General features: G+C 37.4%; 3 protein-coding genes across 4 annotated transcripts in view; 2 read left to right on the plus strand and 1 right to left on the minus strand.

Moving 5' to 3' along the window:
- Positions 1-2,733: 2,733 nt before the first annotated feature.
- supt4h1 (SPT4 homolog, DSIF elongation factor subunit) lies at positions 2,734-4,391 on the minus strand. Its single transcript, XM_034099538.1, has 5 exons — positions 4,228-4,391; positions 3,479-3,585; positions 3,334-3,389; positions 3,145-3,198; positions 2,734-2,984 (listed from the first exon to the last, which is right to left on the minus strand). Exons 1-5 carry the CDS (start codon positions 4,294-4,296, stop codon positions 2,917-2,919), a joined length of 354 nt encoding a protein of 117 aa, XP_033955429.1. The 5' UTR covers positions 4,297-4,391; the 3' UTR covers positions 2,734-2,916.
- A 1,168-nt stretch (positions 4,392-5,559) lies between these two features.
- Positions 5,560-10,260, plus strand: hsf5 (heat shock transcription factor family member 5). The gene is made up of 7 exons (XM_034099646.2): positions 5,560-5,659; positions 7,086-7,568; positions 7,779-8,117; positions 8,586-8,677; positions 8,805-9,182; positions 9,394-9,498; positions 9,618-10,260. The coding sequence occupies exons 1-6, from the start codon at positions 5,641-5,643 to the stop codon at positions 9,496-9,498; spliced, it is 1,416 nt and encodes a 471-aa protein (XP_033955537.1). The 5' UTR covers positions 5,560-5,640; the 3' UTR covers positions 9,618-10,260.
- Positions 10,261-10,815: 555 nt separating this feature from the next.
- LOC117458881 (E3 ubiquitin-protein ligase RNF43) overlaps positions 10,816-12,871 on the plus strand; it is a 97,898-nt gene continuing 95,842 nt past the window's right edge. Inside the window, exons 1-2 of one of the 2 annotated variants that reach the window (XM_034099593.1) lie at positions 10,816-11,824; positions 11,956-12,309. In XM_034099593.1, coding sequence (XP_033955484.1) covers positions 12,088-12,309 — 222 coding nt within the window. In that variant the 5' untranslated portion in view covers positions 10,816-11,824; positions 11,956-12,087. Of the gene's footprint in view, positions 12,310-12,871 lie in introns of both variants that reach the window. The other variant, XM_034099592.1, reaches the window with a different exon arrangement.

Here is a 12,871-nt window from a genome sequence, read left to right on the forward strand (position 1 = left end):
CCCACTGTATATCCTAAGAGTATTTCAATAATATACTGAAAATATTGAATAAATGAGTAGGCTATATACAGTCTCCCTAGGCCATATGGCATTGGATTGAATATACATTATAATTGTGCAAAATAGCTGTTGTGCAGATTGTTCTGGTTAATATTTGGATTATGTTTATACATGTACTGGTAAGACAGGGGTGTCCAAACTGTTTTCTCTGAGGGCCACATACAGAAAAACATACGGAGGGCTTGGTATGGTATAGTGCCTCATAAATTGCAGCAAATCACAATTAGTTTTGTGTGTGTGTGTGTGTGTGTGTGTGTGTGTGTGTGTGTGTGTGTGTGTGTGTGTGTGTGTGTGTGTGTGTGTGTGTGTGTGTGTGTGTGTGTGTGTGTGTGTGTGTGTGTGTGTGTGTGTGTGTGTGTGTGTGTGTGTGTGTGTGTGTGTGTGTGTGTGTGTGTGTGTGTGTGTGTGTGTGTGTGTGTGTGTGTGTGTGTGTGTGTGTGTGTGTGTGTGTGTGTAATTCCCCCTCAGAACATGTGCTCATTTGGTCACACTAACGTTTGTGTGTGTTACCTCACAAGAGTCCAGGATGTGATATCAGTGGTAGAAAAGTACCTATATATTTTTACTTGAGTGGAAGTAGTAATACTGCTGTGTAGAAATACTCTGCATCAAGTAAAAGTCCAGAATTTAAATTGTACAAGTAGCCTCCAACAAAAGATGCTTTAGCAATCAAATTGAAGCGCAGAGACATAATGGTCAGATGAAATGAATATATTGTATTTCTGTATTTCAATGATTGATTCATCAATGTGTTCCTCACTTTAATGTGCAGCTGATTTTTTAAACTATATACACGGATATGTAGCTTGTTCATTTCAATTATTATTATTATTATTATTATTATTATTATTATCTAAACATGATAAATATTTGATTCTTTTTCTAATACTCATCTGAATCTTTAAAGTAACTAAAGTTGTCAAGGAAATCTAGTGAATTACAAAAAAATGTATTGTAGTGGAGTGGAAACATAAAGTAGCAGAAAAAGGTAAATACTCAAGTAAAGTACAAGTACCTCAAAACTGTGCGGTGCAGTACTCAAGTAAAAGAGGACCTTTCTGTAATCCATAATCCAATTAACTATTCTGACAATATTGTTCATATATTATATTTATAGAAATGTAAATGTTTAGTGTTCAGTGAGACCCTGAGATAAAAGCATCTCATTAACAGTCTTTTGTAAATGTCAGCCAGGTGCCTGTGTGGTGAGAAGTCCTCTGTGTGCATGCGTGACCCAAATCCATCAAGTTACAGGGATTTTAGACAATGCCCAGACCCTGGAGAAATAAATAAATAACCCTTCCTCTACAGTAACTGAAGCTACAGCTGATACGCACGGGTGTTATCTATTACATAAAGCAACAGTAGCTACAGCAGTGAGAGGAAACTGCAGATCATTTCAAACTATTTATGGACAGACAGTTGGTGAGAATCATGCGACACTATTTTACACAAGTAATAGGTTTGCTTATGGCTCCCCCTGCTGGTAATGTTTGGTACTACATTTAATCCCAGTACTCGGTGAAAGCACCATCTAGAGACCAGAATAAATAAGTACAGGGGTGTTTTAGTAGAATTGGTTCAAAACGCAGAGGTGGGAAGTAACTAAGTAGATTTACTCAAGTACTGTACTTAAATTCAATTTTGAGGTACTTTAGTTGAGTATTTCAAGTTTCTGCTACTTTGTACTTCTACTCTACTCCACTTCACTTCAGAGGTAAATCGTGTACTTTTACTCCACTACATTTGTACTCAGATTTTGATTTATGAAATAAATAAAATAAGACTTTAGTTGGAGTTGGACACAATGAATTTACCCTGCAGTATACAAAGGAATTCAGACTAGCTCCACCTTTACCTTTGATAACACATGATGCATCATTAATAATAATCACAAAACATTGAATATATAATATTCTGAAATGGACCAATCTGCATAATAAGTACTTTAAGTATATTTTGATGCTTGTACTTTTGTACTTTTACTTGAGTAACATTTTGAACTTTTGTTGTACTTGTAACAGACTCTTTGGAACTTCTACTTTTACTCCAGTACAATATCGGAGTGCTTTCCCACCTCTGTCAACACATGATGATAGACTGTTGACTTTCTTCTATTTAGTGTAGCTATAAGAACACTACAGGGAATTCTCTGTAAATGCATGTTATGCCCTTGGTTTAAAAAGAATGGCGAGTTAAGGCTATCTACATCCTGGGTGATTTTAATTTTGTAAAGTTTAACAACATATAATACTCTGCTACTTTAGGTATATAACTCTAAAACTATAATACTAAATGCTGATATCAGCATTGAGATGAGCATAGTTTATATTTTAAAATACACATCATTACCTAACATAATTGTATTTTGATGGGTAAGAAATAGTTGATTTATTTTTTTAAGAGCTTGCATTTGAGCAAATTATATATTTTTTTATTTAATCTGGTATTCAATTTGGAGTTGTGGGCTAGCTTTAGTTTTTATAATGTAATGGTTGGCTTTTACTTTATCTGTGTTTATTTTAATTTGATTGGTGATTACTTTATTTATTTTTTACTTTTTCTGATGAAACTTCCAGCACCGACAGTATATTCTTGACACCCACTGCTTCTTTTTTTACAACAAGTTTTCCCTGAATCAGCAAATCTCACTGTGTTGCAGAAATGACTCTGTTTGTATAAAAACAGAACTTTATTTTTCACATTTATTCAAAGAAACAACATTTTAAAAAACTGACCTCCCGTGCTAATATTTCTAATAACAAAAATAAACAAAAATAGAACAGTTGAAGGGCATTTCCATAAGACATGACGGACATAAACACTTTTAGTCCCGCCTTCGTCTCTTCTTCAGGTTTAGGACTTCACTGCTGTATCTCTGGATTTGTAGATCACTCCTCTGCTTTTCAACTCTCTCACAACACCTTCAGAAAAGAGAAAAAGTTAGTTACATAAACAGTGAATGAGTATAGTATATGTAATACTTAACAAGTTGGAGATTCTGAACAAAAAAAGCCAAACCTATTCTTTCTAGGTGTGTGAAATTGGCTACATATTAAAGTATTACAGTTAGATAAAGTGTACCTGGAGGAAGTCTGCCGGTCACTGACACTGCATATACACCTGGCTTGAAGTTACCTGAAAGATGAAGAAAAAACAAATACACATATTTTATTACTCGACCATATAACAATAAAATGACTTGAGCAAATGTAAAAAAACAGGGCATGTTCTTAGAAATGTAAATGGTTTAATATGAGCCTACATCCTTACCTATCCTCTGCCATTTAGCGACCCAGCTGTCCTCAGGACTCATCATGGATATCACACTGTGGACAGACAGTTTTGGTTAGAATTAAGAAAATCGTTCAAACCATTGAACATTTTTTAATTAATACATTCTCAAATCAGTATTTACCCATCGAATGAGGAACTTGTGCATTCATAAACCATCTCTCGGTTCCCCTTCATCTGGAGGTACGACTCACAGTTGTCACAGCCGTCGTATTCAAACTGGTCAATGGTCTAAAGAAGACAGAGCATGTTATGAATGATCGATAATCGTTTAGTAAATAAAACGTCAAAAAAAAGGCCATCACAACTTCACAAAAACAAACGTGACGTCCTCATTTTATTTTGACTAAATAGCCCAAACATTTTAGTTTACAATGATATATGACAAAAGCAGAACATCCTATAGTTTCAGAGGCTGAAAGTTGTAATTGTTTAACTATTAGCCTAAATATATAATACTTAAATAACTGTAACGATGAATACATTTTCAAACAATTATGTTTCTGTTGATCGACTAATCTATTAACCATATTAGCTTTGTTCAATACCGTAACCGACATGAAATGTTGTACCCAGTCTACTTTTATCAAGTCCTGTTCAACTGTATTTTAGTTTGTGTACTGTAATTAGCATTACATGTTTGAGTTTAGCCAAACAAACATTGTTTGTTAGAGATAGACTAAATACCGTACTTTCAACAAGTATACAAGGAGTTTAACCGGTCAGTTTGGGTGTTATTAGGCAATTCACTAATACAAATAAATACAAAAAGCAGTATACACACAGAACAGAAGAATACATTCGGCACAGAAAGCGGCTAACACGTTAGCAAGAAGCTATCTTGAACGTATCTTTACACAGTTTAAAGTTTACCTTCACTAAAGAACAAAGAAGACAGGCTCGCAAATGGCGAAGGTCTTTCGGGACCGTTTCCAGTGCCATTACGTTTAGCTACTGGACAATTGAATACCGAAAAATCAAACAGATGAATGTTTTTGAATGTTTCCCAGTCGCCCGGGGATTACGTCACTGACTGCGAGGCCCTAAAAGACCAGCGCATAGAGGTCCCTATGTGCGCCTGTACAAAATTATTTATAATCTCCATCAGATTCAAGGTTACATTTCTATATCATCATGTACACAAAATGCAGTGAGTTATTACACATCTTGTTTGACAGGCTCCCTTCAACAATGCTATGTAATATATATATATATATATATATATATATATTTAAAAGCCAAACAAATGTATTGCAGGTAGAAGATAAATTCGAATTTAAGACATAAAAGGTGTTTTGGGTTAGTTCAAAAATATAGGTAAAAAACATAAACTATAATAAAACAAGGTAATAAAAATAGTGGTGAATAAATAAACTGAATTCCAATAGAAACGTAGTAGGTTAATGTATATGCATGTGATAAACGTTATATAATTTCAGTTACAACGATTAATTATGTTTGAGGTGTTTTGTACCTTTTATTATAAATCTTTGAACATATGTGAACCCAATGCAATAATATAGTAAACTTTAATTAAAAATAATGTGTCCCTTTCTGACCAGAACATATTGTAGGATATACTAGATATGTTATTTCTTTCTTTATGTGTGCATGTATTTCAACCGATTTCAACCATCACTTAGGTTTTTTTTAAATTAATTTAGGGGTTTTCCCATTTTTTGTTTTTGACAATATGCAACTAACTTTTGAATCAACTTTTACTTTACAAAAATAACTAATTATGCTGATTGACCCATTTAAGAATAATATAAATTGTATTCTTCGATTATAATTATGAATGCATTAGAGTGTTATCAAAGCTCGTAAAGATGCAGCTAGTTTGAATTACTTTGTATGTTGCAAGGTGGCTTGTGAATTGACTCAATGTGTTACAAAAGTCTTATTAGTGTGATTATATATTCCCATCATTACACAAATGTGCAAAGTAACTAAAGGTATTAATTAAATGTAGTGGAGTAAAAGTGCACAGTTTACCTCTCAATTTAAGTGGAGTATAAGTACAAAACTAGCAAATGGAAATACTCAAGTAAAGACTTCCTCAGAATTGTACTTAGATACAGTATTTGAGTAAATCTACTTAGTTACTTTACATCACTGGGGATTTTTCACGGTGCACCCATGTTTGTTCTAATAGAAGGTGATAAACTGCCCCGTTGAAGAACATCTAGAACCCTGTCAGTTGGCCCAGAATCAGTGTCAGATGAAACGTTTAAACTCCAACAGCTCCAACGGTGCGGGAACTCGAGACGGTTCTGAAGAAGAGTCATGTTGTGTGATCCAGCAGGTACAGTTTACATAATTTAATATTTCTTATTGTCGTATCATGATACACAAATCAGCATATCAATATTGAATTTATTTATGCAAACGTACATTTTCGGTAATGTTCTGCAATCATTTCTTACAGATCGGTTACTTGGCGAGCTAACGTTAACGTTCACATAAAACAAGTAACGTTACCAATAACGTTACCGCTAAAGTTAGCACTTGGAGGAACTTCACTGATGTTAAAGTTAACAATTTACAGCTTTTAAACTTTTTTAAGTTTAGCTCCATCGTTGACATTCGCTAGAAGTCAATATTTTTTAAATATAAATACTCCCAAGTGTGAAATATTAGCTAGCGTTAGCTCATTACTTTCCTTCATAACTAGATTACTTAACGGGTAGTTAAAGTGGGTTATTATCTAACGTTAACATTAACGAAAAGTGTCACACCCCGTAAGTTAACGGAAATGGTATGTCAATTGTATTAGATTAGTCTATGACATTTATTTATCGGCGGTTACACGGTCACACGCTTACTTGGCTAGCTAAAACGAACCATAACGGAAAGTAACTGATGACGGTTTGCCTGATACACGCCCCTTTGTTTAATGTTTACGTACATACAAACATACTCAATAGCAATTGTTACTCGATGTAGGAGCCATGCCTGAGTTCATTATTTCTGTTATTGCTGTTATTTTAGATTACATTTGTATTCACCACCTGTAAGTCCACTGCCAGTAGTTCGTATGAACTGTGTGAACTCACAGAGGGTGAACTGGCTCGGGCATTTTCTGTTGACCATTTTGGTCTACCTTGGTCCTCTTTAAGTTATTGTTTGTTTATTATCTCTTTTAATTGAAACGTGTAAAAGTGATGAGCCTACCTCAGCCTCTAGAAACTGTTCATTGGGAGTTTTGTCGCTACACTAGACATTATGAGTAACACATCTCTAAACTGTGGTATTCACTTTTTATTTTATTGGGAACATTATTTATTCATAAGCTTCAAAACCACCTTTGCCTCTATTTTATTTGACATTAATTCAGTGCTTAACTTTGTTACAAATAGTAATGAAACAACAGGTTTTTTTATTATAACACTGTTTTGTTTTTAATGTAGGTATGTTTATGTATGCACCAAAAACACCAAGACCAATTCCTACCTTGCAATAAACCTGTTTCTGATTCTAATTATGAAACATAGTTTTTAGGAACCCTCCTGAAGCCAAATAATAGTTATTTTCTAATGTCTGTCCTTATTTTTGTATTTTAAGTGTATTTTTTGTATTATTTAATCATTATTATTTAATGTTAAATATATCAATGTCTGCTTTATTTTGTATTTGTGTCTGTTGTGATATGTACTTTTGATACATACAATGTTGTGCAAAAAAGGAAAGCTATGTGTTCACTAACTTTTTCTCTGTTTCCAATTCTTCAGACAACATCATGGACTTTAGGGATAGGTCACTCCCTGACGGGATCAACCCGATGAACTTTCCTGCCAAACTATGGCGTTTGGTGAACAACCCGCTAAATGAAGGCATCTCCTGGGACATTCACGGCGAAGTCATCCTCATTGATCAACAACTCTTTGAGAAACAGATCCTGTCTCCCAGAGCCAACACCTCACCTGACGCCTTCAAAACAACCAACTTCTCAAGCTTTGTCCGTCAGCTCAATCTGTATGGCTTCAAGAAAGTCGATCAACCTATTAAACAGGCTGGATACATTGCAGGATATCATCAATTTATAAACCCAAACTTCAAGCGAGACAAGCCTGCATTTGTTGAAAATCTGAGGAGACTGACCGCCGAGAACAAGGCCAAGATAAAAGCTGGTGTGGACGTGAAAGCTCGTCCCCTGAGTCGATTCCTTCGGTTCAGTGGGGGAGGTGATTGCATGGATTACAACTTGAAAAGAGGCAAGTGTTATGCATGACTTCTCATGGCTGTCCTATGGTGGTTTGTACTGTAACATCTTACTATTTCTTAAACCTGTCATGGGCTGGAATGGGTCCGTTCTAGCTTTATTACTTCCAACCGAACCAAATGTTTACAATTGCAATTTTTACAAGTGCTTTACAGTTAAAATATGGCTGTTTAACGGCTTGCCATGCTTTGCTTGCCTCTAGATTCTGCAGGAAGTTCTTTGCTGACTAGCCATAGCCCCCGACATCAGGAGTTCCAACATCCTTATCTTTCAAAAAAAGCTCAGGCCATGACATCGCACAATGGAACCCCAGTTCCCCCACGATTCCTGATAAGGGGTCATGGTCCGGCTCTTTCGCCGATGGTCTTTGCTGCAGACAAAGGGATACCAGTCTCCTTAAGCCACCACTACCCTGGACTCACCACAGGCTCCAATCATATGCACCTTCAGCAGAGTTTACTCGCCCGTGCAAACTCTGCAAGTCCCAATTTTCCTTTTTCTGGTTCTCATGCACAATATCAGCCGGGCTACTTGGCTGCAGGTGAGCACCAATGAACATGTTAGCAGTATGGGTGAAAGAGTTAAAAACCACACTGCTTGCATCATTTTAGTGACAGACCTTTATTTGACATACAATGTAATACAAATGTTAGATTAATTGACATTTCAGGTAACCTATTATGTACTTTTTGTAAATATATAAAGTAAAAATGTTCTGATTCCAGCCTCTTAAATATGAATATTTTGGTTGTTTTACTCCTTTATGGCAGTAAAAGGAAGACCTTTGAGTTGTAGACAAGACATTTAGTTTGGGTAACACTTCTTGACATTTTTCACAATTTCTGACATTTCAGAGACACTCAAAAATAATTCTTAGCTGGAGCTATTATTAAAATGTACTAATCTCTGTGTTGAATGAATAATGATTTGTGAGAGTGTAAACATTGAGGTTTTTAACTTCAAATCCCGCATTTTATAATAAAAAAACATTTGTTTTTATTTTTTCAAGCCTACCAGTGCTGCCACCCGAGCCTTATGGCTTCCCATATGGCAGCTGGTGGACTTCAGCCAGTGCCCCTCTCTCCCCACAGATATTACCAGGTAGGGGAATTGAAGTGAGCTCCATGAGTCATGTTATCAGTGCCTCAAAATAAATCCGTTTTTGGTTTAGGAAGATGGAGTATGTTGGACATTCACTGTTACTAATCTTTTTATTTTTCTGTTGAAGGCAAGCTATCCTGTGAACATGTTTCCATATTCGGACCCCCACCAGGACTCAAAGACCAAGGAACACCATGAGTTGAACAAATGTGACATCAACTTGGACACAATCTTCCAGATTGCCGATGAGGTGATGCAAACTCCACCCAGTAGAGCTGGCCTGGTTAGAGTTGTGATCCCAGAGAAGCCGGGCCCTGTGTTAGTGCCGGTCTCTAACACCAGCATGATGAGTGACAACCTGACCCGCCCCATGAAAGCTTGCCCTTTGAGCCCTGGACCCGTCATAATGGCTGTGTCAGCCCAGAGTGCTCTGATTCATTACAACCAAGACGAGAAGTCTGTGATTTCAGTACCTGAGAAAATGCCTGAATCTGACATATTTGAGGTAAGCCTCTACATTGCACGTCTCCTTAAGGCTTTACTTTTCTAAAATCAAAAGACTTTGCTAGGACAGATGAGATCTTTCTATTCATCCATGATGTGTATTTTTACATTTTGATGATGTATTTATAGGAACATTTGCAGCAGCTTAGCAGAAGCCATGTAAATGATGTGGTTTTCTCTCTGCCCCTCACTTAACCGTTGATGATGCAAAGGACACTGAGCTTATAGATGTCGAGGAAAGGTCGCCTCTAAAGGAAACCAGTCAGGCCAACAATGCCAACTGCAGCAAGGATACAGGAAGCACACCATATCTTTAGGTAAGCTGTTATTGAACATTAAGATAGCACTTTCAGATGAAAACGGGTAGAAGAAAAGGCAGTTCACATGTGAGTCGTTGCAACATGTTTACTAACAATTTGCCTTCTTTTCCTTTTAGATCTCAACTTGTTGATTTGATTTGAATTTGATTTGATCTTGATTCATTACAGTATTTTATTATCTTACATTTTAACAACTTCATCTCCATTTCAATGATTTTTGGTTGTGGAAAGGTTTGTTGATGAGTTGAAATGTTAATCTTATTTACATTATTTTGCAAAATGTGTAATATGTCTTACATTTGTGTGTATTTTCCTTTAGTGTTTTTACTAATTGCTAGTGATACATTTAAAAGAAATGTAGAAAGTAAGGTTTAACCTCTTTAAAACGGTGTTGTTTTAAATGTAACTGCCTTCTGATGTTTTCAATTAATTTAATTTAAGTTTATTTATACAGAATTGCTGAAGTAAGGCAAACTCAGCCTCACCTATGTTTGACTTACTGTTGTTAATATCGTAACTGCTAGTGTTTGTCATAGCAAGTTACTGCTGTAATGGTGCGAAGAGATGTAATGTTTTTTAATGAAAATATATATTTTAATCTACTATTGATTGTTTGCTTTGTGATGGTGACAAGTTGGTGTTTGCAAATCCTTCCTTTATTAATTATTTAATGCACCCCTTTTCCAGTGTTTTTAAAATGTGTATCTGGCATGTTTCTAAAGGCACGTTGCAAAAGCTTTATAAATAAAATGAAATATACTTCTGATAATTAAGCTATAGTTTTTAATGTGTACAGTATGTCATGGTTTCCTGTTGACGCTGCAGGTATGGTAGTGTACACTAGAGGTAGCCACTGACTCGTGTTTGACAGGGCCGCTCATGATTGGCTGCTCCGCCCTCAGCCTCCAATGTGGCATTTAAGTGCTACTCGGAAGCTCCTATTGCATTATTTTGTAAGGTATTTATTAATTCTGTAACGTGTAAGTGTTTGACGGTTTTAACCAAGTTTGTGACAAAGGTATTTTTTCATAGCTGTTTATAATCAAATACTGTAATTTGACACCACATTGTGTGAAAATAGGAGTTAAACACAAGTGGTAACTTTGACTTAGAATGGTGCCTCATAACATCATTAATTTAAATGCAACACTTGTTAACTAAGTTTATCTTTCGTCAAAACAAATCCGGTGACAAAAGTCCATCCTCCCGCAAACACATCATGATTGGTCATGTGTATCGTTTCTTCCAAATCTAAAATGTCTGACGGCACGTGAAGGCAGCAGCACAGAGAGCAGGTAGAGAGTGTCAATGAGATCCCAGGGGAGCGAGAGACAGTCCGGGAGGTAGACTTTTGGGACGGTGTCATAACTGTACACGGTGTCTCTCCACTTTATCAACTTTCAATGGAGACCACTAGGAGTTTGGACCACTTTTATTCCGTACTTTTGTAGTATTTCTTCTCTATGCTCGTTGATGATTTTGATAAACAATTCATTTTCTCTCGTTGTTCTCAGGAGGATCGTATCTAATTTCTTACAGTGCAGCGGAGTCACTGAACTCAGGGGAATGCCTGTGTGTTTTCCTTTTTACAGCGTTTATGAACACCGACTGTAGAAAGTAAGTTAATGTGTCTGTTAGAGGAGTCGCTTTGGTTTCGGACCCAGTATATAACTACCAAGCTATAAGCGAAGTAAGTCAACGGTCCATTTGCTTTGGTTAATAATTAGATAGAGCGGTGTTCTGAATGTAACAACTTCTTTGAGGGTTATTTTTTCGCAACTCCTCGGTTGTAAAGAATATTACTCAACTTTTTGGCACTGCTTTATCTGTCAACATGCCTTATAACTTTCCGGCGGCAACCTGTAACCCAGCCTTTGAAGTTCAAGTCGTCGCTTTTCTGCGTTTTTTGTGGAATTATCCAGAAATGTCTGCGCCCACTGGATGTGCTTTATCTTCTCACGCTGTTTGGAAACTCACACACTGTGATTGTAAGGTACAGTGACTCGTGTACACTGTAATATTAATAAGAGTTTGGATACAGATGAATATTGATACAGTGTTCACAGGACCTGCCGTTCTTTGGGGAGAGGATACTACAGCTGAACTATAACGCAAACACGTTACAAAAGAGGATACTTGTTGTGTATCTGGTGAAGCTTAGGCTGCTGGACAACTACTGCACACTTCAAGCTCTAACACGACACAGCGTGTCTTCCTTCATGGTGCCTTTGAGCATGCAGTGTTTCGCCACCCACATTAATGACACTGGATAAAAGTTCCAAGCTCAAGCTCATTGTAACTCGGAAGATATTCTTTGTTCCATGTGGGTACTGCTTTCTATAACGTCTCGAGTTTGAATATTAACTCTGGTGCTGAATGGAAGTTTTAGGACATTCACGCATGAGTTATGATGGCAGTCCTCCAGCACTAAACGTTTGGTTTGTATCTGTTTAGTCGTCGACGCGGAGAGAAGAAGTGGGGGACGTATACATATATACACATATTTTCTCCGTTTGTCTACCCGCGGCGCTTGCCAGCTTTGAAGTCCACCATGTGCGGCCGGGCACCGCCGCTACAGCCGAGGCCATGACCGTCCCCCAGCGGCGCCTGGCCGGGCTCTGGCCGTGGCTGCTCATGGCGGCCCTGCAGGTGGTGCTGGGCCAGCCGAGCCTGGAGTCCGAGCGGCAGGTCCAGCGAGCGGTCATCAAGGTGGCACTGCTGAACCAAGAGTCGACGGGGAAGCCCATCACTCTGCAAGGGGTGTTCGTGCGAGGAAGTGCCGGCAGCGCGGAGGGAAAACTAATGCAGGTAAGGTGTAATAAAGCACTCAATGTATTTCTACTGTCTGCTCTCTCTCATCTTGTACCCCCAATCATACTAAAAAGAGGGAATTCAGGGCTGCAGGGTGGGCACCTGTTGTTCAGCCGAGGCCCCACCACTCTAGGCTCCCATGCAATAATTCCCTGAAAGCTCTTAGGAATGTATGCCTTGTATTGCCTTAATTAGGTAGAGAAGTGAGAATATTGATAGACAACCTTACCACTTGGAATCATTTCTGCTTTAATATACTTTTGCCTGTTGCTCTTACAACCCCTTTTCCCCAGGGGACCCTCAAATAGACATTTGTATTGTAGATGTCCCACTTTTCTAACATCTGAATGTGCAGATAATTTAGAGACAGTATTTATAAACTTGAATGTTCTCCCATACTGCGGGTAAGAAAAATCACGCATGAAGTTAAATGGTGCCTGCAGAGTAATAATCTACCATTCAAAGTCCATACATTATAAAAAGTAAAATTAATTTGAAAATGAGTTTTTAGGACAGACTGTCGTTCCTTAGTTCATTTCTTCCTCCTGTGCAGTGACCC

Source organism: Pseudochaenichthys georgianus, chromosome 14 (assembly GCF_902827115.2).
Source record: "Pseudochaenichthys georgianus chromosome 14, fPseGeo1.2, whole genome shotgun sequence".
Lineage (NCBI taxonomy): Eukaryota > Metazoa > Chordata > Actinopteri > Perciformes > Channichthyidae > Pseudochaenichthys > Pseudochaenichthys georgianus.